This window comes from Plectropomus leopardus, chromosome 15 (genome assembly GCF_008729295.1).
Source record: "Plectropomus leopardus isolate mb chromosome 15, YSFRI_Pleo_2.0, whole genome shotgun sequence".
In the NCBI taxonomy this organism is placed as follows: domain Eukaryota; kingdom Metazoa; phylum Chordata; class Actinopteri; order Perciformes; family Serranidae; genus Plectropomus; species Plectropomus leopardus.
The window spans coordinates 22208013-22234865 of NC_056477.1; the positions used below are offsets into that span (position 1 = coordinate 22208013).

A 26853-nucleotide genomic window follows, 5' to 3' on the forward strand; every position below is an offset into this window, starting at 1 on the left:
TAAGATAGAGCTATTTTTTTCATAGTTTAGTCTGTGGCCATCTGGAGCATATGTTGCAGTGCAGCTACTTCCTCCTGTAATTAATGAAGCTCTCCAAAGGGAACAGTCTGATTAAGTGAAAACTCCTCTTATTCTCCACAGGCTGAGTTACCAGAGCTCAGAGAGAGAAATGGCTCCGACAGAATTCCTGAGAACTAGGCAGCCCTGGTTTGTCATGCAGCTGGCATCTCTTTTATGGAGTCACTTTCAAAGCTTTTCCCCTACAAGTGGCATCAAAAACATCTGTTCCCAGAGCAGCCACCCACATGAGAGATTGCCCAGTCCTGGCACGATGGCCCGCAGATGTAGGCAACAACCGACATGCAAATGCACATGTAAAACCTCAGACAGCCACATTGTGACAGTTAAGAACACAAAGTCGCAAAGAGGGAAAGACAAATAGGAGATTGGAAAGATAGGGACTGAGAGATAATGGCTATACTGGAAGGAAAATGACTCATAATGAGAGGAGGGAGAAAACCTGAATAACAAGAGATGATAAAATCACTAGTTATTCTGAGCCAGTGTCTCCTGGCCATATTGAAGGATGCACAATGGTACTTCAAATCTCAGGCAGAAGACCAATTTGACCTCCATTCTGTTCAAAGCAGTCCAGTTGGTGAAGGGGCCTGGTAATGCCTGATGAAGTAGCAGCAGCACAGCTATATTAAGGCTGCTGTGTCCGGGGCGCATGAGATGCCTTAAATGTGCACTCTGCTGGTGCTCAGAGCAGTGTAAAACACTGTGCATCATTAAGGGGAAGTGTGCTTAAGTACTGTCCACGGCCCTGTAAAGCCACTGCTAGCCGGGGGAGAGTGGATAGACGGAGGCAATGGGAAATGGTCCGAGTTATTTCCATTCCCTCAGCCCGTTTATGGAAACATTATTGGAGCAAGCTTCAGTTCTCACGGAGGAGGAAAAGATTCAGGAAGCGAGTAAGAGTGAAAGACAGGAGAAAGTGAAGTGGGGAGTGAGAGAGAGGGAAAGGAGGAGGGAGTGCAGAAATGCTGCTTTTAGCTGTTTTCTCTGGAAAAGACCTTGCTCCGTGTGTGTCCTTCATTGTGCGGTTCTCCCTCTGGCAAAGGCCACAAAAGCCTCCATTTATCTACCCTGAGCATCTAGCCTTATTGAGAAAAGACTCTGAATGGCGGGCAGCCATCACATGTGCCAGGGTGACATGGCTTTTCCCTTGTTAACACTTTAGTCTTGCACCCAGAGTGCACCCAAAACAATCTCCGCCGGAGTGAGGGATTACTTCTGCCGACAAATGGGCAAAAAGAAATAGTACATCTGTTCTATATATTTGCATTTCTTTGGTTGAATCACAATGCACCACTTGACTCGATGGAAGGCGAACATTCTCAGTCAGGCGTGAGAAACCCACCCCATCAATGAGGCCTTTTTCCACCCTTTGGTTTCTTTAACCGGGGTAACAGCACATCACAAGGAGCAGCTTGCACAAAACACAATCTGTCAACTTGGAGGCAGACGGGGCCCAGTTTATTCATGATTCGCCCTCATCAGTTTCTATTTACTCAGTGTTCTTGGGTGTAGAAAGGGGACCAAGTGCAATTTTAGGACATCGCAATGTGCGCTATTCAGCAATCTGCAGCTCTAATTGCAGAGCGAGAGGAATTTTCTACATCTCTAGCATTGAGGCACAACAGCTGCAGCTGGCATGGCATGTGGTGGGTGTGTTTAAGGGGGGTGTGGCGGCTAAAAGGGTGTCAAAGACTAACCTCCCACCGAGAGCCACCCACACACGCGCACCTAAGCATAAACACACACAAATGGGCGCAGTGTTACGTGCACAGACGCCCACATGTTCAGGATCACACAGTGTGCTTCATCCCCACATACAGATTAATAATGTTAATGACATGCCAGAGCGTCAGGGGAAATACTGTGGTCTCAAATTTGTTTCCCGCTCTGCTGCCACTCTGCAGCACAACCTTGATGTCACTGATTTAGAGAGAAGTCAGCTGTCACAAAAAAATACAACACATACAGTACACACACACATCCCATTCCTCCAGCCAACTGGTCATCATCTCCCGCAAAATTTCAGTGAGCGCACACAGACATACTTGGCTATTAAAGAGTTTATTGAGAGTATGAGGACACATAATGCTCTCTTTGCCACCACATTTTGTCTCCTCTTGTCCCCACCTTGTTACTCTTCTTACCATCCCCCTTCCTGAATGCTAAATGGGGAAAAAATGTCCAGGGAGATGAGTGCGGATGAATTCATTCCTTCAACCAGGAGCCAAGTGCACTGATCCGATCTGATGTGAGGGCCCCCAGTGATCAAGTGACCTTTGACCTTTCAAACTGATCGAGGCCAACGATCTGATGAAGTAGTCTTATGAAAGGGGGAAGGGAGTGTGTAAAGGATGGGGGTTGACGAAAAACTAACGTCCTAACAGTCATAATGGCTTTATTGCGAACTGCAGCATCTCGTTGGTGGAGCACATGGAAGTCCGATGACATTAATATTTATGTGTTCAGAATGACATAAAAAGAGCATCCTTAATAGGCTACCTCACTCAAGCAGAGATCAGGCACCGAATGAAAAATGTGCGCCGGAAGGTGTCTGTCCTCAATCGCAGAGCTGGCCAGACTTTTACAACAGAATCCCAAATAAGCACAGATTTCCTTATTCCTCACTTCCTTATCTCCAAACTGCAGCAGGCTCTGAAGAATGTCATCAAGATGGCAGCATTTGGAGAAAGCACGAGGCACTGGCAGCTGTACAACATGCACTCAGGGTCACCAGCCCGGCAGAATCAAGAGGAATATCTTGCTTTCATTTAAGTAGATTGCAAACAGTGTTATATCCAGCAGGGTTTGGTGAGATGGACGAGTCCCACAAGCCACTGATATAAATAAGATCTAAGTCAGTCTGCCTGGTTAATAAGAGAGATTCTTTCAGCATTTTGTTGGGAGTCTGACCTTGAAGTAACACCTCAGAAATATGAAATATTTGGATTCCCACCATCACTATCGCCACTGAGAAAGCACAGACTGTAATACTATTCCATATTAAATCAATAACAACCACACTCCTCCAGTATCTGACTCCCTGGGGCAAAATCCTATCAAGCAGAGGCTCATGGCAAAGTGTGTGTGGTTTTCCAACATCTATGGCAAAATGTTTGCAAACCCATCATATTCTACATTGTAAACCGAGCCATGGGCATGTTGTGGATTATGCAGCACAACAACAAAAAACCCTGAGGTGACAAAGCAACGGAGCATCAGCAATCCATGAAGTCAACAAAGAGAGCAGCTTGGACTAACTGGGGAATTGGCTCTGTCCGAGCAGAAGCTCGGGAAATGCAAAGAGTGTCCTCGGGGACCCCAGACTCAGACTGCCTTTCAGTGAAAATTAAACAAAATGACAGGAAACAATTAACCTACCCTCATTTCTCTCTTTACACTCCCCCAGAAAATGTCAAATGTCACCACCTGAGAGAGGGAATCTTCGTGTGTGACCTGATCAGAATCTGTGTGTTTACATGCACTTAACTAACCTGATTATTGTGGGCTCTCCGCAGTAACCTAATTTATCTAGGGCCATGTAAATGACAAATTTGCTCCCTTAATGGGGGTGAGGGGTGGGGACAATCTGCTTAACTTAGCAAGATCTCTAGTGGAGACGGCTGAATTCTTAGCATATATATTTGTAACCATAGAAATAATTGAGTGTTGTGCAGGAGTGTAAAGCACAGTTGTCAGGGTGTCGGACATTTGTATCGTTGCCATTGCAACAGTTTTAACCATATCAACAAACCTGCTTGCAGCAAGTCGCAAACTCATTGAGGTAAGGTTTTGCAGTAACGACCAAATGAGCAGTGAAGTAATGACGTTTCAATTTTAAATACGTTCTGCTACATTAAAATATCACTGTAACTGTTATTTCCCTCTTTTCTCTTGTTTCGATTAATTTTATATTTGGTGAAACATGATGTAATGTAGCAGCCTTCAAAGAATGAGTGAAAGCGGCTGCTCAGACAGCAGCTGAGAGACATACGCCCTTTTCACACAGAGATTGTGCAAGAGGGACATAACCAAAGCCCATCTTAATGCCACCTTTGCATTTTTTTTGCATCATGCTGCTACAGTGTGCAATTTTAGACAGCATCCTGGCATTACAGAAGAAAAAGAGGCATGACAGGCATGACATGTAACACAACAGCATTGGCCTCTAATGTGACAAATAATAAATGCGTTGACAGGGCTTTCGAAACAACAGTGGCAAAACATGGCAAAAACAATCCTGTACCATTCCTGTGATATGGCAGTTGACCTGGTCTCTGCTCAGAGGTTAAGAAGCCTGAGACTCTAACTGTTTTCCCAAATTGCCAACATTTACTGACACTGTTTTTCATCTTTAAGTTAGCCAATAACTGCTAGTTTTAAATATCCTGTCGCAGGTAGCAAGCATAACACGTCATACCCATCCAGCCCAGTATCCCCTCCTGTCAGCTGTGCCTTTTTACACAGACCTCAATTCGGTGCTGGGTACTACCTCCCTTGCCAGCTCAAAGGTGGGACAAACTCTTATCTCCCATTCCACAATCGTACCTTTTATACAGAATGGCGAGGTGACATAAGGGCGGGATATTTCTGTGTAAAAGGGGCTATTGAGATTCAGCAAGAATAAACCACACGTAGAGCCAGCGTATTTTTTTAAATCTAACTTGGTGAATTATGGATTTATTTCCACCAAACCACAGCTGGTGATTGTTATAGCAGTAGGAAAAACTAACTAGATAACAAACAAGACTAACTAAGATGGATTTAGTGAGTTTAATTTTGTTTGTAGCATTTGAATTAAGAGTGCTTTATGATAAGTTAACATGGCATTAGTTAAGTTTGGTGAAATAAACATGGATTGATGTATGTTTTTCTGTTTAAGTTGGAAAACAGGTGTGAGAATAGGCCAAAATGGCATTCTGAAACCAATAAGTGTGACATATTTTACAGCCACACTGCCGTGTGTTGTCATCAGCACAACTAACAGTTGCCATTTTCTTCTGCACTTGTCAAATGACCACTGCAAAGAGTTTAAGATCCTTTCTATTCGTTTTTTTTCTATGTATGTAACCACTGGTTTTTTATAGTTGTATGTGCATTGCAAAGACCTCAGCCATGCATACTTTTGAAGAACTGTTGAAATAAAATAACTTTCAGTAAGCAAATATATTACAAACTACATCCATCAACAAGTTGGAACTCACATTGACCTCTGACCTTTGGTGTTTGCGTGCTCCACCTAAACCCAGATTATCTCGAGACCGATGAGAACAGTGTAATTATACAGCTGCTCCTGAGGTCAGATAGCCAGCACCTGGCTGTGTATCCAGCAGTTGTGTGTTCAATGTGTTTTGGCCCGAGCCCATGCAGCTCTGTGTTGAACTGTATGTGGCCCTGTAGTGCTGTTTACATTTCAGAGAGGCTCTGTGGGCTTCCAGTAAACATAGCCTGGGGAAGGTAAGCAGTGAATGAACACAGTGTTGCTGCTAGGCACTGTAAGAATTAGAGACCTCTTGTTAGGATCCTTACATAGTGTCTGGCACACTGTTTGCCTGACAGTGTTATGCAATCTCCTCTTACTTTGCTCCTTCTTCTTTTAAGGCAGTGAACCCATATAAAGGCGAGCATTCAGTGTCAAATGTGCTGCCCCTCCAGCTCAGCGTCCCACCCCCTGTGGCGAACCTCCAAACGTCCACAGAAGCTTTCAATACACTTCAGCGGAGGGGAGTGGTTGATCTCGTCCACAGACGATTACAGAAGCAAGAGAAAAGAGAAAAAAAAAAAATCAGGCCACTGTCACTCCAGATCATTATCCTCCGTCAACAGCCTTTACAAATCGCATAAAAGGAAGGCTAGTCAAAATGATGAAGCAAAGAAAGAGGGGGAAAAAAACAAGTGCGATGGAATATACTACTTTAGCTTCGAATTAGCTCTGCTTGGCTGAGCCGGTGCTCCTTAAACACATCATACCGCCACTGCCGCAGCCCAGAGTACAAGGAAAGGCCAGGCCGACTGCCAGCGCTGCACAGATCAGCTCCTCTCCGCTTTAGCCTTCCCTTCCACTTTGTGTAAAAAGGTTTCCCATACACACCAGTAACTCCAGTATCCCCGGCTTGTCTGAAATAGTCACAGACATCGCTGTCTTTGCTAACAGCCAGTTACAAGAAAAGGGCCAAAGGCGACATCATGTAAAGGCATTTTTGTGCTTCAGTAGGTGAATACAAGAGCTACATAGTAATGTCCTGGTTTAATGGTGTGCATAATTCAAAAGTACAATCTGAACTGAAGTAGGAGACAAAAAGGTTATTGAAAGGCAGTATATTTAACAAAATGAAGCGCGAGAAAAATGAAAGAATGCAAGGACGCCTCCGATTTCTTCTAGCCAACACTTAAAAGACTTTGACAGCTTTGCTGCCACCATCAAATGAAAGAATAACAAAATCCGGATAATACATTGCATCACACCACTCTGCAACACACACTGGAAAGAAAACCGCAAATGGCCAAAGTTTTGTTATACTTCTGGGATTCCCAGTATAAACCACATATATTCAGCAAACTCAACTCATTATCATCTGATTTATGGATCAGTGGAAACACAAACAAGAATAACATCCTCCTCCCAACATGTTTCGTCAGCACTTTTAAAAACACAATGACAGACTACAGACCATGACCAGACTTTCTAATTTGTCTCATGTCAGTGAGCTGGCAACATGAAAGGAACCAACAAAAAAACAGACACTTTCTCACAATTGATAAAGGGTTGTTTGGGCAAAAGTTCCTTCCTGTAAAAAGGCTGATATCCAGAAAACTTGCACGTTCCCGTCAGAACTGTACACAATGCAGAACAGGCCATTTCACAAAAGCACAAAGCAGCCTCTGTAAATCAGCGTAGACGAATATAACTCAACTACGCTTTTTTCTTTTAGTCTTTGGTTCTTATATTCTTTTTACTTTGAAGGGATAATTTGGATTCTTTGAAAAAGGCTTGTCTGGGATACTCTATAGATCTACAGATGGGAGTCAGCTACAAAAGGTGTTTTAGCCACCTAATAAAAAGTCCTACCTAAAATAAAAATAAATCAATATCAGTTAGTGTACACTATATTTACAGTATCTGCACCGCTTTACATTTTTCCGTCAGACAGCCTGTTCCAACAGGGAAGGAGTTAACGGCTTCAATTCCCCATCCATGTTCCCATCAAAGCCACCAGACTCCACTGACAAAAACAGTCATTTTGCCTTGCTGAATACATGAGCTGCTGGTCTACCACTGCCTCAATCATTTAGTTAATTTGTGTTGTTGTGTAACTTTGGTGAATCTGAACTTACCTGTCTAAACGCCAAAGTCACACAATTACACAAACAAACTAACTGCTCGAGGCAGTGGTAGAACAGCAGCTCCTGTGTTCCGCAATGTTAAATCACTGTTTTTCTCGATGGAGTCTGGCTTTGGCTTTGGAGAGCGATAAAACTGCTTCATTTTCCAGATTGAAATCACTGTCTGACATTAAAGTAAGACTGTGAAATTATTCTAAATAAAGTGTACATTAAAACTTATATTGATCTTTTTAGGTGGGACATTTTTGAAGTGACTAAAATGTTTAGTTTTGAGCCCTCCACAGCAGTAGATTGCTTAGCTGCTGTGTCGGACTCCTGCCTGCTTCTTCAAACTGAGGAAGTGCTGATCAACATCTACACTATGTCATACACTGACTATGAATAAGTACCCCATAAAACCCCACTTAAAACAAAATTTGAACTTTCCCTTTAAGGAAATGATGCTTGAATAAATGGCCTTAGTATACAGTGTAACACCCACTGAAGCAATCCTGCATAGGTTTGACTGAATTTAGACTCATGCTCAGCAGCAGTGTGGAAGCACTGCAGTGCACTGGTGAGGTGAAGTGAAGGATACTGGGTTCAGGAGCAATGCCTCAGTGGCTCACACACTTACACACGAGCATGCAAACACCCTAAAGCTGAGCACTTTATGGCACATCTGTCACAGCTCTGCTCCATTTGACTTGTTAATTACAATCAACCTCTATCAGAAACAAGTCAGCGTGCTTTTACACTTTAAAACAACTCATCCGATGGCCATTTGCTCCTTGGATCACCCAGGGTCAATTTGAGAGTCAAGGGCGCAGATGTTGGCACGGGGGGGGGTTGCAGAATTGGCCTACATTTCACAACTACAGGTTTAATTTACTGTACCTTCAAGGTTCATAATGGCTAATATTACATAAACAGAGAATATGGTATAAATAATCCTCTGAATAACATAAATAAACCACTTAAATATGACATAATTCCATCCATCCATCAAACTCAACTCAGGTTGGGAACTTATTGGTTTATTTACATATATATTTTTGCATTTACACTCCTGTTTATTTACTTCACTCCTGCTTTTGTATCAAATGTTAGTCATGTTGAAGTTTCATACCTGAAATACCTACCAAGGTGGTGTTCGATGAAAAAACAGACGGAGGCACAAAGAATGTCTACAGAGGCCGTAATGGCATGCAGTCAGGACTGGCTGTGTCACCCACACCCAGTCCTGTCTGCCTATTCAGACAGGCTCATTCTTTTTCGCTACAGTAGGAAGGAGGTATGCACATCGGCACTAAACCAAATCCCTTCTTATCTCCCATTGGAGGCTGGCCGCGACCACAGAGGTCAGCTGTCCCGATTGTCTGGGCCCGCTGAGGGGAACACAGACCGAGTTAACCCCCATGGGTCACGACTGGTCCTTGGACTCAGTGGCAATCGGGTTAATGACTGGCCAGGACTCATTCTCTCCATTGTGGCCCAGTGACAGACACGTAGACAAAACATGTAAGGAGGGTCAGCAACTTTCGGTGGCCTTTTCCCCAACATTCCTGATATGGACACTAATGAGTCCCAAAGGGAGCAGGAGGTGCAGACATAATTCATCTTGGCAAGACACATTTTCCTATATGCTTGACTATTGCAAATCCATAATGCATGAACATGATGTTTTTTGGAGTGACATTGTTTAAGAAATGGATGATGAAACAAAGAATGATTCTCATTTGCTTACAGCTCTGACAAGCAGTACTTTCACTGCTGTTTACTGGGTAGAAATGCCTAAATAAAACTACGGCACATTCACACCAGGACTGATGGATTTTATGCAAAGCCATAAAGTTATTATTTGTCACCATTTTGCCATTTCACTAGATGTATGAATGGCAAAAGATCTTCATATTTAAAATATTCAGTAATTATGACAATGATGGTCATCCTTTATCAACTGAGATGACCCACATTTCACCATTGTGCCTGAAAATCAGAGATTATCTGGAGGATTAATGATTTTCTTTCAGACAGAAAAATATCTCACTGTTGCATCTGTGTTGACCGTCAGTGCTACATCTGTCGGCTAGCGCGGTGGAAATCATATGTAGCCCAGTCTGTCAGTCATGAGCTTAGTCCTGAAAATCATGTGAGGTTTCAAAAGGTCACTGTTAAACAGTAAGGTCCAAGCTGGACTAAGCAGGTCATATGATTTCATATGATTTTCTGTTCTGTTCATCCAGCTGTAATATCTAATGCATGGATAAAAATGCAATGCTTTTTCGCCGTCTGCATTGCAACAAAAGGGCTTCAAAACAGCTGCAATAAGGATATGGGAAAGCATACTGTATATAATCCACTGCTCCAGCTGAAGATATGACTAATCTTTGCCACTGATGGTCTTCTTTTGCCAGCAGTGGTGGCAAAAGGAGTCAGACCATTTTTCTCCCCTCTGCCTCCACATAACACCTCCTCCTCAGACCTTCAGACGCTCGGCTGCGTGTCACCAGAGGTTGACAGGGACCTCACCAGCAATGGCGCGATGAGCATTTGACTTCTGTCACTATACCATCTGCTCCATCCAGCAGCTTCCCCTCCAGCCATAGCACTGCTTTTTCACTCAAATGCGCTTGGCACGACAGCAAGCCCACTGGATGGGTGGGAAATTAAAGAGCATAACACATAGAAGATGCACAAGACACAAAGGATGGGCTGGTGTAGCAGCTATTTTAGCCAATTTTACTGAGATTTGATGGCATCTATTTCTGAACGAGGTAACCATGAAATTGTTCAGTGGATCCGTTCCACCTTTAAAACCACAGAAAGTAAAACACAGAAGTCTTTTAATATAATGCCTTTCAATGGCAGGCATTACATCTGACCAAACACAGCATCCATCTGCATCTAATCTACTGTATTTTACCACTTCAGTAGGAATCAGACTAACCAATAACACATTCTACACACAAATAAACAAGCAAAGCAGCACATCAGGGCAACAATTCACATATGTCCTCAAAAAACACCCCACAGGCTTTAGCATCTCATTTGTGCATAAAGAGTATAAATATGGTGCCATGAGGGGCTGTTGGTGTCTTCCTGCGGTTCCCTGGAATGCATGCTGACATACGCCAGTGCCCGAACAAGCTGTTAAACATGCCGTCTTAAGGCTATTACACTGATTACACATGAGGACTCGTATAATGTGCAGTACAGACAAAAATGATGAATGACCCACGAGAACTGAGCACACTGACCTTGAAGCAGATAAAGGAGCTGTATACAACATTCAGAGCATTAATATAGTAGTGAACCGCTATTTAACTGTGTAAAGATATAGAGGATTAACAACGTCCTGGGAAAATAAAGCCATGCTCTGTCTGTGTGTGTTGTAATCTGAGCTTCTCTGTTTTTTGTTGTGGTAGATGGTCCAGCCGCTTGTGCATGTATGTTAGTGCACGTAGTGCATCGTGCAATAGGACCACTACAAAGTCCCTTCATTACACCACCTTTGCCCTTTACACAGAACCAAACAATGCCAGCTGAATGCCACTCCAGAGTATGATTTTAGACTGCGTGCTGCCTTCCGGTACGCCAAAGAGGCTTGACAGTCATGACTTCTGACACAGTAGTGGTAGCCTCTTGTGTAAAAACAACATATGCATCAGGCAGCCCTTTCTAAACAATAACAATGGTAAAACATGGCAATAACACTCATTTATCGTCTCTGTAGTATGGCAGCTGATCTCGTCCTCTGCTTTGAGGATAAGGACCTCCTGGATCTCACTGTCTCCCCAATTTGCAAACATGTTTGGCAGATATTCTTGTTCTTTGAGGTAGCTGCTAACAGCTGCAAGCTGCTTTTTAAATCTTCAGGTTGTGGGCTGCACACATAACATGCTGTCAAAACGTGACATATGCCCCATCCATGTTCCTTTGTTGCTGTCTCTTTTACAAAAGACGTTGATTGAACATTTTTAATACCTTCGCTGCTGGCTTTAATGTGTGACAGCTCTGTCCCCCCTATTTCATGATGGTACCTTTAATACCTGCTCACCACCACTTCAGCCACATCCATTTTTAGAGCCATGTACAAGCAATCCTGACTCTGTCTCTTAATAACAAATATTGTCTGAATGTTGTATAGAGCTCCTTTAAAGACATAAGATCCATCAGTAACTATGATACAGCCTTCTTTAGACAATAATTTGGATGGTTTCCTGTTACTTTTTGACCCAAACTGATGGAAAGTATTGCTGCCACTGATGATACACACAGCTCTGGAGCTCTTAAGTGATCATCAGTGTTACAAAGCTAACCGATATCCCAAATCAGGTTTTTCTCTGTACAGTACACATTGTGAACATTGCTCGGTAAACCACCTACATCCATCACAAACAGACCCCTGGTGGAACAGGAGATCAATTCATAAAAAAACATCAACCTAATGACGGCATCTGTGCTTTCCCTGACAGTGATGAGTGGGCTTAAATCCTTCCATAAATCCAGACTGCAATCAAAACAAAGGCTGACAAAAAAGACGGAGAGAGAGTCTGGCTCAGACAACAGGAGCAGGCAGCATGTGATCCCCTGTCTGCTGGTTGGTTGGTTTTGAAGCAACAGGATTTGGTTGGGAGCCCTATTGTGAATCCTGGCTAGCCAGCCAGCCGGTCAGCCCGCACAGACCAGACTCAGGCTTCCTGATCCTCGTCACATGCATGGGGTGTGGGATCTGTTGGAAAGGGGGGCGCCACATGGTTTGGCATGCTTCTACGGTACAATGAGGAGAAACGCATATAATAAACGTGGTCTGAACCTTAGTCATGTAGCAGTTTTTTTCTTCCTGTACTGTTCTACAATCCATGACAGGTCAGCACACCAGCAGCAGAGCACTGTGGGAACAGGAACAGACAAGGGGAAAGACTACGAGACAGCATTAGGCGCAATGGGGGAGTGTTGCAATAAGGAGAATGAAATTAGCCACTTCTGTTAAGTAATTTCCCAAACCTTGAAGAAGTATTTCACCGATATTAGGAGAGTCATCACATAAAAGTAGGCTCTCTGCAGTAGAAAGATAAATACTTGAAATCAGTGCAACAAGACCAGAGAAAACATAGAAAACAGATGCTTTTGCTCAAGAGGTACAAAACCTACAACTACCACAATGCATTGTGCCTTACCAAACAGCACCACTGGTGAGTGATGTAATGCTCCAAGTGAAACAATGGCGGCTGCAATCTCGTATTACCATTTAACAGTAAGCTAAAACATGTTTCTGATAACATTTCAGGCAAGAAACATGCAATGCAGTTACAGAGTCTGCTTAGTTATACTGTTTGATCTCAGTTTATTCAGCCTCTGTTTTCACTATGCTCTAAGTGCCCACTTCCTGTTCACAAACTCTTGCTGTTTCAGCTAAACAAGGCATTTAAATATGTTTCTGAAAACATTTTAGGAGAGAAATAAGCAGCACAGTAACATAGTCTTGACTTAAAGTCAGTCAGCACTGCCTAGTTTTACAGTTTGATTGGATTTCGGTCTGAATTTGAGAGAAAGAGAGAGAGGGGTGGTGTATAATCTTTGCCCATGCTGTTGGCGGCAATATGAAAATGAGAAAGTACAGCCTGTAGTTCGAGCAACAGCCCAAAGAGCCAGCAAAACTCTTGCAAATGACGTAATTTATGCCATTACGGAGGGGAGGAGGGATATCTAGGCACAGGTTAGATAAAGGGAAGTTTACCACAGTTCATCCACATATATACCACATTACTTTGATTCAAAGCTGGTTGAAAATTAGGAAAATATCCCTTTAAGAAAGCCCTAACACAGCTGTGTGTTATGGTAATGCTTTTTTAAGCAAACACAACATAACAGCTGTAACTCTAGTGGGGCGTCTCCTCGCCCACCAGGCCAGAAGACATCCTAACCACCTCCGCAATGATAACAACTGGATATGGCCTGTGGGCATGTCACAGGAAGCCGTCCCTCTGCCAATCATGACAGGTGCCTTATTGTTCAGCTGAGCACACATTGTGCTCATAACTTTATTTTGAAAGACATATCTATCTGGCTCAATTACCCTTTGTCTGGTTAGCCATGCAGAAGACGCTGTTAGAAATAGATGAGAACATATTTCGTCTTCAGGGCTCTGCATGCGCCCCATTGATGGCAGAATGCAACAGATCTCTATTCAAACTAAGATTGAAAGACTTTCCCTGGCAGTGTCATTATCATGGCTGCTGAATAGGTCTCTCTCTAGGAGTGCACTGCTGACAGAGATGAGGTACCTAGGCAGCCTCATTTTCATCTACATTAGGGGAGATCTTGTCTTTAATCTATCTTTCATCTATCTGGGAAAAAAGTCTGTCTTTCCTTAATATAAGGGAAGACAGACTATAACTAAAACATAGAATTTCCAACAGAATTTAACAAGGGGGAATCAATCAATCAAAATCAAAGATAATATAGGTCAAATTGGGTGCACATGCATAATTAGGATAACTAATATAAATATTTTCCCGATGAGAGAGAAAATGAGCAGATTAATGGGGTTGTTTTTCGCTTCTGTGCACAATAATAGCAAATTACTCACACATCACTACAGATGTCTTAATGCTCAGTGGTCAGTTGAAAAATTGCCTCCCTCATTTGCAGACTTTGACAGCTTGACCCATGCCAAACATTTTTGGTGTTAAAGGAAAATATATTAAATGCTACACCAGGCCATGTGCATGCTGGAGTCATCTTAAAAACACTCCTGTGCCTACTTAGTTCAGCACAGCCACAAGGAAAAATCTAATCTCTCCCAGACATAAAACCCTGTGAAAAATAATGGTGTCTTATTGATTTTAACGCTCCAGGAGAAAAGCACTCTTTATGCTTGATCTGTTCAGATGGGAGCTGTGAAGCCAGGAGGACAGAAAAGCAGAGCACTGAAAATTAAACAATGGAAACTTACATTTACACTCAAGAGCACCTAGTTGTTGTGTCTGCACTCCAGCTAGCCAGCAGCATAGGAATGGGCCTATTTGTTTCCCTTTATAGGGGAGTTAGTTATTGTGGAGGCTAAACTTCCTGCAGGAAGACAGCAAAGGATATGCTGCTGGAAGACAAACAACATTTCACTTGTGTACTCTCCCAGTGGAGTATACAGTACATTGTATGTTGAATAGGCTGCAGCAGCAGCCAGTAACAAGCAAGATTGTACATGCTGTGTACAAGCAGACTGCCAGATATTGTGTATGGAGAATCCAAACAAATCTGATGTTAGGGGAAATTGTTCTTTGTCTGGACATACCGACAAATAAACCCTGAATGAGAACACAATACAACAAAAAGCACTGTGGTTTTCGTAGACCACTACTAATATAAATTAAAAATCCTGTATCGTAAATAGTCAGATTTCCATATCTTTTTAACATAAAGCAGGAAAATGTGCTTTATGAATGTTGCAAAAGTATCGAAAACCCTCAATCCACAGTGAAATGCACAAAGTCTATATTCAGCAAAAACCCATCAGGACTTCCTTGAAGTTGTGATGTCACAATTCAGTACAGACCATTTCAAACTTGAAACATAAACACTCTGAATAGGTCCCTTTGTATTTCCTATTTATTATTATTATGTTTTATGGTCCATAAAGATGCTAAGTGCCACAACAGTGGCCTTACAGTCATTCTCCCAGCTGCAACAGAGAACCCCAGTAATGAGCCATAGAATCCAGATATCTGTTACCGTTGCAGCACCTCCTCTTCTCAAAGTCCATGGTTGTTTAAAAATGTTTTTTGGTTAGGAGCCTGATATGAGGTCTGTAAGGTCAAGCTTAACAGACTTTAACGTTTTGTTGTATGACATAAAATACACCTGTAAGTACCACATTTGCAAACTTTGAAGATTTTATGTGTTAAAAAGGCAGTTGCTAACAAGAGGCTAAATGAAACTACAGAACGTCATCAAGCCAAACCACGCCAAACATAGCTTTACAACCTGGTAGTGGTGGCGACATGACCATAGTGTAGGCCTAGTTCATTGTAGCCTAGCAATAGGTTTTTACTTCTGGGGAATGCATGTAGGCTTCAATAATCCTAAAAGTGGCGTTCACTTGTGGAGATTGTCTTGCTGAACAAAATGTGTAAGTATCATAAATGTGTGTTTACAACAGATCTTATTTTCTCCAGTGATCCAAAATCCAATGGAAAAATTGGATTTTTTTCTTTTTGATGAGGGAACCAGGGTGACATTAGCTTCTGAGTTTGCCTACAGAAAATCATAATCCTTGAAGCACTCTATTAAGGTGCGAAATGCCACTAGTGTCCTTACGATCATTCCCAAACTGCAATGACAGTGCAGGGATGCAGAATGCAGAATGCGTAGATTTGAAGGACCCAGAAACACTGACCAATCAATGCAGACTGCTTTTTCAGAAGGGGGTCTTTAAGATACAGGCGCTAAACTAAAGCATTTCAGACTGTGTGAAAACAGGTATATTTGGCAGACAGTAAAGAAAAAAAACTGTGTTTTTGACTGTTAAAGCAAGCCATGTTCTTGTGGAAACCACAAATAGCTACAAGTATTAACTTTACAATGATCATAATATGAGACGTTTAAAAGAAATCCATACTGAGCCTCCCCATAACATTTGAAAAATGGCTTGTAAGACTTAACAGCATTGGCCTCACCTACAGTGAGCATGTGAATGCTTTATTATCCATGACCAGTTGGACAATGATGCCTTTATCGCCCCCCACCGTTTTCGTGGAAGCACTCCACTAAACAAAATCATTCAAAAATGTTTGTTTGTAAATCCAGTCTAATTAACCCCTCGCGCGCGCGCGCGCGAGCACACCACCACAACCAACATCACTACATAACCAAAAATATGACGACAATGTGTTTATCATTAACAGAAAATAAGGTATGAAATACTTTATAGTATTGCTTAAGCCAAATTTAATTTGAATCAGGTTTGTACGTAAGGCTAACATACTCCTTGGTAAATTAACAAACACGAGTCAATTAACCGACAAGTCAACGGCACCATTAATGTGCAAATACACACGGGCTACAGCTAAAATATCATATCCTCCATTTTTTAAACACTCGTCGCTCAAATTAATTTCACTCCGTTGTCTTAAAGTAACTTTATCCTTTGTGTTCACTATCACCATCGATATGCCAATGAGTTTCTCCGCCTTTCGCTCCTCTCTGTGTGTAGCGCTCCTCACTTTTAGCTCCAGCCCTACTTTTTAGTTTAGTGCTCGTGTCGGAGGGGAAAAATGCACTAAGGTCTTACCTTAAAATGTAAGCAGAGCGCTGTCCGGCCAGGCTGCGAGGTTGTTAAAGTCGCTAGTTATCCTGAAAGGGTAAAAACCAGTTGAAGCTGCGGTAGTCGGTCTGGCATCTCTCTCTTTCGGTGTCAGCCTCCAGACTGGAGTGGCACGGACCATAGAGAAATCCATCCAGCACCTATCTCCGTGATGACAACACGCAGGGAGAAAGACTCCGCCCACACGACGCTTGTAGAAACTCTGTGCAGTTCACTCCTGTCCACACACACTCAAACACACATAAACACACATTATTATCAACACAGGTTTGTTTCTTAATATTTAAGGGACACCTACACACTAATATCCACTACATGCTACAGGCAAATAACGTCATGTAAACTAAGTCCGATGGCCTTGTCACCATTCACCATAAGACTATTTTTGTCTATAAGCCCAGTAAGCCCTACAGTGGCACCATCTGGTGAACTGCTGAAACATTGCTCTTTCTGTATCTGAATAAATAATTATCCTCATATGTATTCGTCCTTGCAACGTTTAATGTTTTCTTGTGCCTGTAAGATTATTTTGCAGTTTTTCCTCTGTCTATTCTGAATTTTAAACTTTATTTTGCAGGGTTTTTTCTATTTCTATTTTAAATGTTGTGCCTGTAAGGTTTTTTTGGAGTTTTTTTTAAATTTCTATTTTAAATTTTAAACTTTAAATCCCGCTTAAAAATAGTTTTATAAATGTGCTTTCACGGGATTTATTGCCTGAACTTACTTTTGCTTTATTTTTTTTTATTTTACTACTTCTTGTGTGTTGATTATTTTTTCCATGATACATAATTTTTAAAAACCTTATTTTTGTCTATGGTTTTTGATTTTCGTAAAACACTTTGTAATTTTGGTAAGTGCTATGTAAATAAAGTTTAAAAAATAATAAGCTTATTTATATTTTACCTTTTTATTTTGGAAATAGACTTACTCTGTTATTTTTTATTTACACGAACTATGCCCTGTCTTTTAAACAAACACTTTAACTGTTACTAATCCAAACTTAAACATCTGCTGTACGCGATGACCCCCCTAAACTGCATTTCCCATGCATCCCGGGGCACTGTGTGACGCAATTTTCTCGCGACGGCTGTTTGTTTCCATGGAACCGATAGAAGCTAAATGCTTGAAATGCGGATTAACGAACGAACAGCTAGTTAGTTAGCCTATTGTTTTGGGAAGTTACGCCGCTTTCATGATGTCAGGACGACAAAATAGCGATAATATCGAGATCCTTTTTTCATTTGAGCTTTTGGTGGAGTGTATTCGAGTCGAGACACAAAGTCAAGTTTCTGACGAGCTGGCTCTGGGAGTGCGACTGCTGGATTTCCCAACGCTGCTCATTTATCAGCCTCCAAAGAGCAGCGGTGACATTAACCAACAAGGACATCATGTAAAGGAGCAGCAGGGAGAATACACCTTCAACAGAGGGAAGTCTTGCTTCTTCAAAATGAACCTGAACTCACTGCATACCCATCTATCTAACACCCCGCTCTATGCTATGGTGTTGGATGTGAAAGAAGAGATCCCAAAATTAGTTGGTACCTCACTCATCTCACTGGCAAAAGTGATGGACAGAGTCATGCAGGACGTGACTGAACATGGTGTTACAACTCCCTCCTCTCATGGTGAAAGAGGAGCTGTTTGTGTATGCAACCTTATGGGTGAGAAAATCGGATCAATTTCCCTGAGTTACAAACTGCTAAGTCTGGGAGCCAGTTTACATATCACAGAAAGGAGGGATCTTAAAAGCGCTGGTGCTCATGGAGTACAGCATGTACAGCAAAGCAGCATGGAGAAAAACACATCTGCAGAATCACTGCCTCCTGACAGTGTGGATGTCTGTTCATCGCAGACGCCGGGTGTTAGGGAACACATCCAAAACAACAAACCGTCTAATGAGAATATCTTCATCAATGAGATAAAACAGGACAATAGTGTTTGTGTTGACATGCAGAAACCACAAAGTCGACCTCCTCAGACACTCAAAGAAAACAATTTTGAAGACGATTTAAGTATTTTCTGTCCGCCACTTCTCTTCTACAGCAATTCTGCGGAGGACAACAGCAAAAATGAAGGAGGAGATTACAAAATACTTAATCTAGACTCAGAGGCATTCACATCTGAAGATTCAGAGGAAGAGACAGGTGAAAATAAAAGCAATGTTACAAGCTCTCTGATGGTGAACCACAGAGCAAGACATGAAAACACTTCAAAACACCAAGAAACAAGTGGGACGACTCCAAGTGTCCTCGGGGACGCCTTACGACAGTTGCCTCTACTAAATGCTCTTCTCGTTGAGCTGTCACAGTTGAATGGGCAGAACCAACACCAGCCGCTGTCCATTCACCCCAATCTATCTTGGATTTACAGGCCCGCTTCCACAGAGCCTTCAGCCGGGCATAGAAACACACCACAAAAGGCACAAACAAAATTGTTGCAGAAAACCAGACAGGGGACTAGTCCCCACTCAAAACATTTACATTCCCCCAGATACTGTTCTACACCAGTGGTTAGGCCCGCATCTGTTCCAGTGAACAACAAACAAGAAAAGGCTTTGACTGAGAGTAAAAGCTCCAGTAAATCTCCTCAGAAGAAGCTTGTTTATGGCACAACTAAAACATTCAATCTAAGACTGAAGCAAATTTCCCCTCTGAGAGTAAAACGTCGTGAATGCATTGATTTAATACAGAATGAAACACAGTCAAAAATGACTAGAGGAAAGACAAAGTCGAGCAAGAAGAGCATGAAGCCCAGCAGAAGAAAATCAACATTAAATCAGAGCTCCAGTCTCAATGAAAATATTGAGACAGTGATACAAAGCGTCACAGCGGACTCTAAACTACAAGAAACAATCGCACTAAAACAGAAAACTCTGCATGGAAAAATCCATGGTGAAAAAGACAGAGACTCTCTGAGAATTTTAGAAAAACCTTCCCTCTCTGAAAGAGACTTTATTCAGATCCCCAGAGTGGATTGTGACACTGTTGCCCACAACAAAGACAAGAAGGAGCATCACAGTGAGTCAAATGAAGTCAAATCTCAGTGTGAAGCCGACAAGCGCAGAGAGGAAATTGATTCTTCAGGGAGCAGCAGACACATCAGCCCAAAATCTTCATTTTCAGACTCCAGCAGGGAAAGAAATGAGGAGGAAGACTACGCCGATGACTTTAACAGCTTTGAGCCCAGCGATGCCTACTCCCCTGACCCTGTGAGCAGCCCTGAGCCCTCCAGAGCCAAAACGCCCAGGTCTCCTGTCCGCCCCGACTTTTCCAACTCTGAAGGTTTCCAGAGGAGAGCAGTTCTCCCTGTGCCCATCAAAGCCCCGAGCTCTCCACAGCGCGCCCTGAGGGGCACGCACATCATCCGACCTCGAACCAAAGCCTCGGCCCTCAGCTTCTCCTCCGACGATGGTGACAGAGACGGGACGTCTTCCTTGCAAACCATATGCTCCAGAAAACAGATGACGGAGAGTAGTAGAGTAGAAAGAAGCTCTGGTGGGGAGAGTTTCATATCATCGAGAGGTCAAAGGAGCGGGTCAAGCGGAAACAGCGGTCCTGTTCGAGGATTTTCTGCAGAATCAGTATCCTCCTTTGAACGACAAGAGATTGAGGAACTGGAGGATGAGCTCGGATCTCTGGATTTCAAAAAGGAGTATCGGCATATCTCAGAGCTAGTGGCCAACAAACTCCCTGGTTATACTATGTAAACATTATGGAATTCCAGAATTCATTATGTGCAGATCTAGCAAATATGTACATTTCTGTGTGTTTAAATTATCCTTTTACTTCTGATGTCCAATTATTTGAATAAAGACCAGCTATTTTGTGGAAATGAATGTGTTCATTTTACATCTTAATCACTCCGTTAATACTAGGCTGCTGGACATTTGCATAAATCGTTGGACCATGAGTCTTTTAGTGACATATAAGAGGATGGAAAATCTCTCTGCGCACACCGTTTATGCAAATAATTTAACTTGTAAGCGCACGTTTCCAGTCGAGTTGTCACAAGTTGAAAATCTCCCAGAGCTCCGAGGGCAGCTCCTGATTTCCTTTAAATACCACCTGCTACTTTGCATTTTCCCCTTGATATTATTTGATAAGCAAAACAGAGACGGCTATTTCATTCATTTTAAAGCCGGTATGGAGTGCTTTGCATGCCAGTCTCGTTTTGAATTGCTGCTGCAGGTTTTGGGTTCCAGCAGGACAGCTGAACTTTACTCATTTGCACTGATGGCAATTCATTATTATTAAGTACATTTACCTAAGTTGAATTCTTAAGACACTTGTGCATTGAGTATCTCAATTTTATACTACTTATCGGTGGTTGTCATAGTTGGGTATTTTTCTGGACTATTAGGTTAGAAATAAGACCTTTTAAAATCATGTTTTACATTATCTACTGATGTTGAACTTGCTTGTTAAATAAACCACTGTATTTATTAGCAGTGTTTGGAAAGCTTCTTTGAAAGCATAGCTTTGCAAGTACTTTGCAATTACACAAAGTCACTCAGATGAGTTTATTGTAAAAGGTTCTGACTTGTTCACAGGTCATGTATATAACCAAACAAACAAACTAAAAACATTATGAACCATTTAAAATCAGAGCAATTTGACTTGAGGTCTTTCAAAAACACAAGAGGGCGACAAGCAACTCAGCCAAAAAAAAGGCCTCAACATTAATAAGAAGCTAGTAGAAGTTGTTGTTTATTGTTGTTTTTACTATGGATAACATCTAATATTGCCCCCCAGCTAATTTTCAGACCATTTTCCTGTCACCTTTTACTATTTTTATTTTTTAGCAGTTTGCGGGATGTTTCTTGCCAAGTTGCTCTTTATGTTTTTCCCGCTTTTGAATGAAATCAAACCATTTTCTCAGGTTTCAGAGGTTTAAAGTCTAGTGGAAGATATCTGAATGCAGCACAAGAAAACTGATGTCGATCCAGGTGTAAAGGGTTAATGGGGAAGTTTAAGGAATGCCAGCTTTGTTTTTGTATACAATGTCCATTAGTCAGACACCTGCCTTCAAACACTAGAATGACGTTTGTGGTGCTGCACCAAGCAGGATTAATTAGCCATGTATCTTCCAAAATGACATGCAACTACCAATAATTAATACTAATCACTAAGTGTGGTCAAAGACAGTTCCATAACAGTAGAGAAGCAAAAGTAAAATAAAAACAACAAAAATAGTTCTTACCTTTTATGCCTCCAAATTGTAGTTTCAGTGAATAAACACACAAGAAAAATGTCAAAAAGTAATTTCTCTCCTTGAATCACTACGCAAATGTAAATGCAGTTAAACCAATAATGATCTACTGTCAAATATAGTTACACTACTTGTTTCATCACATATAGCTGACGACTCCTAAACACCGTTTTTAGGATTATTAAATTAGCTCTAAGAGGCTAAAATAAAGTTCTGAGGTGTACTGCCTACCGCGCATGCGTCAACTCGGTGTGTCCGGAAGAGCTGGAGCAGCATGTGAGCCGGTGTGAGCTGAAATGATCAAACACGTTTTTCTGACAGGACCTCCAGGTAACACTTTACACTCCGCGTGTCTGCTGCAGATGAAGTTACAGTCTCTGTAAATCCAGAGCAGTCAGTCAGCAGTTTCAGCCCAGTGTCCCTGTCTGTAGACGTTTCTGTTGGTTCCCATGAAAGTTAGCTTGTTTTTGTTAGCTGTTTTTGAATTATACTGGTAACTTTTTATGGTAACTACGTCCTTTCGCACATTTTAGAGACATTCACATGAGCAATACAAAATGACATACTATTTTAAAAGGTTTTTAGTCAATATGACTCAATATTTGTCATTCATTGGAAGAAGTTATTGGTTTAATTTAAATTTAATGGAGTGAGAGCACTGATTAATAATAATAAGGTTGCAAACATCAGTAATGCAATGATCAAGTCTTTGTAACTTGGACAGACATCAGTTTTCTATTTCTACCTTCAGATGCCTTACATAAAATATTAAGTTGCTGAAACCTGAGAAAATTGATTGATGAACATGGGGACATTTTTTTTAAAAATTACTAAAAGGTGACAAAAATGACCTGCAAATTAGGGAAATAATAGAGTTTAAAAAAAAAATCAACACTTTTTACTTTTTTCTGGTGATTTTCTTTTTTTCTTTAACATTTTTTCCACTTGTTTTGAGCTTATTTTCTTGTAAATTTCTTACTAATCTTGCTCATTTTTACACCATGTCTCATTAAGTTGCTCATCGCCCCCTCTCTGTGTTTTTGAAAGAAACCAAAGCAATTTGCTCCGGTTTCAAAGGGTTAAACTCATCCTAGCATTTTACAGAACCCCAATTTTTAATTGTGACAAAGCAGTTGTTTCATAATGTCCTTTGTTTTGCGTTCAGGTGTGGGAAAAACCACTCTGGTCCAAAAAGCCTGCGAGGCTTTAGTGTCATCAGCAGTGGGAGTTGAAGGGTTTTACACAGAAGAGGTCAGAGAGGGAGGCCGCAGAGTCGGCTTTGATGTAGTCACAGTGACAGGAGAGAGGGGCCACCTGTCCAGAATCAGGTAGCAGGACTGTCATCCTATCCAAATCAAACCACCGCTCTTTTATCGTGCTGTTTTTGAGTCACTTTCACCTTATTTTGACTTACAGAGATGCTGCCGGTTCATCTCATGGCAGACGGGAATACACAGTTGGCCAGTATGTGGTTGACTTGCCCTCATTTGAAAACCTGGCACTCCCCCTCTTCAGAAATGTAAGACAGCACACATGCTTTTTTCAACTCATCAATAGATCACAGTAAGCAAAACAGTCCCCCTTTCTTTCCCTCTTCACAACCCATCAAACCTTTGATTTTCTCAGAATTGATGGAATAATTGGAAGCTTGCAAACACATAAATTCCAGAGTGACGTTTTTAGTGTCGGTGGTGCCGTCTGGCTGTCACTGATCGTGATTAATCCGGCATGTAAAGTGAGCCTGGAGTGACGCCTACACATGTGCTGTAAAGGAAGGTGTCTGCGCCTTGGCGGCACATACTCCACTTTCATCTCAGTCGAAGCGTCTCTGTAATCACTGCTGATCACCCGTTGTGTGTAACATACAAACGCTGTCACTGGCACACTATCAGTCACACACGAGACATTAACATGATGAGCTTTTTCTACATGGCCACCAGTGTTAAGCTTTTTATCAATAAATGTCTCAACTTTTACTTATAGGACATCAAGCAAACACTTATGCATGCTCATGCTTGACGCTAAGATCCTTTTTCCCCAGGTCGGGTCTGCAGATGGGGGGAACAAGAAGGTGTTTGTCATTGATGAGATTGGCAAAATGGAGCTCTTCAGCCACTCATTCATCAGAGCGGTGAGGCAGACGCTAGACAGCTCTTCCTACACCATCCTGGGCACCATCCCGATCCCCAAGGGTAAACCACTGGGTCTGGTAGAGGAGGTGCGGAGCAGGAGAGACGTCAAGGTCTTCACTGTGAGTACAAACACCAGCACACTCTGGGGAGAAAACTAAAGATATTTAGGTCACTTTAGGAGCTGTTAAGTCCCACAATAGCTATAGGACAGTGTTTACACTGTATCCACTTGGTCTTAGGAGGGCAGTCAGTCTGGCCACTAACGCAGAAGGGGCATGCCCTGCATTATCCCCGCTCCTATAGCAGGATTAACTCTAAATCATGCGTGACTGATTTAACAACAAAGGGTGGTCTCAAATGTCAACATAATTTATCACGGAAGACTCGGTTATGGATATTGTCATGCAAAATACTCTCTATGCTCGAATAGTTATTGTATATATACACAGGGTTGTGTGGCAGTATAACCATTTTTGGCAAACATATGATTTGTAATTTCACTTATAGGAGGTCGGATATGTGATTGATAATCTCAAAGTGGACACTGTTCCTATAAGACAAGATATTTATCACAGTTGTCTTGTTATTTATCTTCATCACAGGTTATATAATTTTGCATTAGGGATGCACAATATTTATTTTTTGCCAATATTTTCCAACTCATTTTGGCCCATTGCTGATGTCAGTTTATGCATATAAGCTTTTTCACCGAATTACAGAGAACATCAGGTCTCCATCCTATAGTGGACATATTACCCCGGCTCTTATCATGATGGCCCACTGGTAGCAGATGCAGACATAAAATATGATGCTTTTCAAAACGTATACATTCACTGGGCAAAACAAGAAAACTACTTTAACCTAGTAAAATGCAAAACAGATCATTTTTTTTCTTATAAAACACATTTAAACAAAACAGTTAAATCCTCACACTTGGCTTGGATGATGCTCTCCCTGAGACAATCTGACAACAGCTAAAACCAGAGCAAATGGGACCTATTTCAACTACTTAAACTCGCATAATTTAAGCATCATCAAATCAGGCTGTCATAGCCGCAAAAATGCTAATTTCAGATCAATGCTGCTATTTCATTTTAAAGCTGTTGTGCTCCGACACCAATGTTGTGCTCTTCCCTATTTTACATTATATTCAAAGAGCCTACTTCCAATCTTTCATTTTTCTTTCTTATTTCTTTTTGCCACTTAGGTGTCTAAGGAAAACAGAAACGCCATTCTCCAAGACATTTTAGCAACACTACAAAACTGCCGAAAACCTTCAACCTGATGTGGAGATTCGGAGCAACTCAAAGGGGAAAAACACTGCATCTTTATGCTGACAGCAAGTTTTATTTGAGTCAGTGCATACACAGTGCACACAGCCGGACTATTCAGCGAATACACACACGCTTCATAACGGGGTTTTTGACCTGACCTGAGGTCGCATAGCGAGCTGCTGCGAGAGTTATTGTGTCACATGCATGTATTTATGTATACAATTCGTTTTTCTCTTTCTCATACAGCCTCAAAGTGGATTGCATCCTGAATAATTGATTGTGAGATGGAGCACAGCGGCGGAATTGTTCAGTTAGTGTGTAAATATCCCGTGATCTCGGAGTCAAGCACTGCTTGTCCTTAAAACATCCCTGTTTTATTTTTAATTAAGCTGTTGGTCTTGTAGAGACTCCGGCAGGCATTTATCAGTATATAATATTCATTTCTTCACATGGACATGTGGTGATAATGTTTTTTTGAAGGGCTTTGCAATGCAAGACCCCCCCTTGTGTTTGTCTATTCAACCTGAGGATGTGCTTATTGAAAACCAATCAATATTTAACGGTGCAGCTATGTCCAATCCATTCATGGTTTATTCATCCACTAGCATGGCGAAAAAAACAGAAAAATAAACAGTTGCTGTCTTTCAGAAATGAGATTTTTCTCTGGTATTCTTTTCTTCGGTTTAAATATGGAAATTGTTTATTTGTTCAGCAGTTGCAAATGTTTTTATACTGATGATAAGCTTCAGTGTTGCTTCAAAATACATATGCTTCGCTTTTTTTTCCAGGGATTTTGTGCTCTATCGTACGGAGATAATGGCGTTTCTGTCCATGTGCAGCCAGATTACCGTAAAGGATAAATACTATCACTGCATATAGGATTTTTGAGATGTCAGAGTGCATTTATGGAGGATTTATTTCAGTAGTGTAGCTCAAAAGAGGTCTCTGAAGGGTTTTACAGCTATAGAACGAGACATGTTGTCAAACTTGAAGAGAGGTAAAGCTTAGTGACTGTCAACAACTAAATTCAATCTGGCATATTAATACTTTTTACCTAATTTGCATTTGTCCAAGCTGGCTATATCCTTAGGTTTCGAAGTGAAGTTTTTACAGACTAAAGTAGCTCAAGAGCATTCAAGGTTCATGAGTTTGTGTATAGTTCAGATCAGACAGACTCGCTGCAAGAGGAATTTCACCGACTCTGCGTGAGCTCCAAAGTCTGGCAGTTGCATCAAGGTTTTTAATAGAAACCCTCTGGAAAAGATATTTGTTTCAGCACTACAGCATCTTCAGGTCATTTCAAAGTGAAAATACATGGAAGGATTTTTTTTGCCTTGTTTTTGCTAATGCTGCTTGTGTAACTGATGTAACCTGTCAGGCTGGCTGCAGAGAGAGCTGCCAGCTGTGATTTGCGTCAGACGTGCTGCTGTGCCAGCATCTGTTCTGCGGCCACCGCTGACGTACCTCTGGATGTACTGGCACCAGCAGTCGCTGAATTGGCTTCAAAGTC

General features: G+C 41.7%; 3 protein-coding genes across 6 annotated transcripts in view; 2 read left to right on the plus strand and 1 right to left on the minus strand.

The window, feature by feature from the left end:
* LOC121954384 (signal-induced proliferation-associated 1-like protein 2) overlaps positions 1 to 16826 on the minus strand; it is a 105907-nt gene extending 89081 nt beyond the window's left edge. For all 4 annotated transcript variants that reach the window (XR_006106570.1, XM_042501849.1, XM_042501848.1 and 1 more), the window contains exon 1: positions 16697 to 16826. The gene's annotated coding sequence lies outside the window, so the exon portion shown is untranslated. The remainder of the gene's footprint in view (positions 1 to 16696) is intronic.
* A 1033-nt stretch (positions 16827 to 17859) lies between these two features.
* Positions 17860 to 20541, plus strand: map10 (microtubule associated protein 10). Its single transcript, XM_042502666.1, has one exon. The coding sequence runs from the start codon at positions 17922 to 17924 to the stop codon at positions 20433 to 20435; it is 2514 nt and encodes an 837-aa protein (XP_042358600.1). The 5' UTR covers positions 17860 to 17921; the 3' UTR covers positions 20436 to 20541.
* Positions 20542 to 22192: 1651 nt separating this feature from the next.
* Positions 22193 to 25994, plus strand: ntpcr (nucleoside-triphosphatase, cancer-related). Its single transcript, XM_042502453.1, has 5 exons — positions 22193 to 22267; positions 23103 to 23265; positions 23354 to 23456; positions 23979 to 24188; positions 25277 to 25994. Exons 1-5 carry the CDS (start codon positions 22234 to 22236, stop codon positions 25352 to 25354), a joined length of 588 nt encoding a protein of 195 aa, XP_042358387.1. The 5' UTR covers positions 22193 to 22233; the 3' UTR covers positions 25355 to 25994.
* Positions 25995 to 26853: the final 859 nt, after the last annotated feature.

What these genes read in the sequence shown, in the direction of transcription:
- map10 (XM_042502666.1), top strand. Translation starts at nt 17,922, where the DNA reads ATGATGTCAGGACGACAAAATAGCGATAATATCGAGATCCTTTTTTCA.
- ntpcr (XM_042502453.1), top strand. Translation starts at nt 22,234, where the DNA reads ATGATCAAACACGTTTTTCTGACAGGACCTCCAG. An exon ending in TTTTCTGACAGGACCTCCAG is followed by an intron (nt 22,268 to 23,102) that starts GTAACACTTTAC and finishes TTTTGCGTTCAG; the next exon opens with GTGTGGGAAAAACCACTCTG. An exon ending in GGCCACCTGTCCAGAATCAG is followed by an intron (nt 23,266 to 23,353) that starts GTAGCAGGACTG and finishes TTTGACTTACAG; the next exon opens with AGATGCTGCCGGTTCATCTC.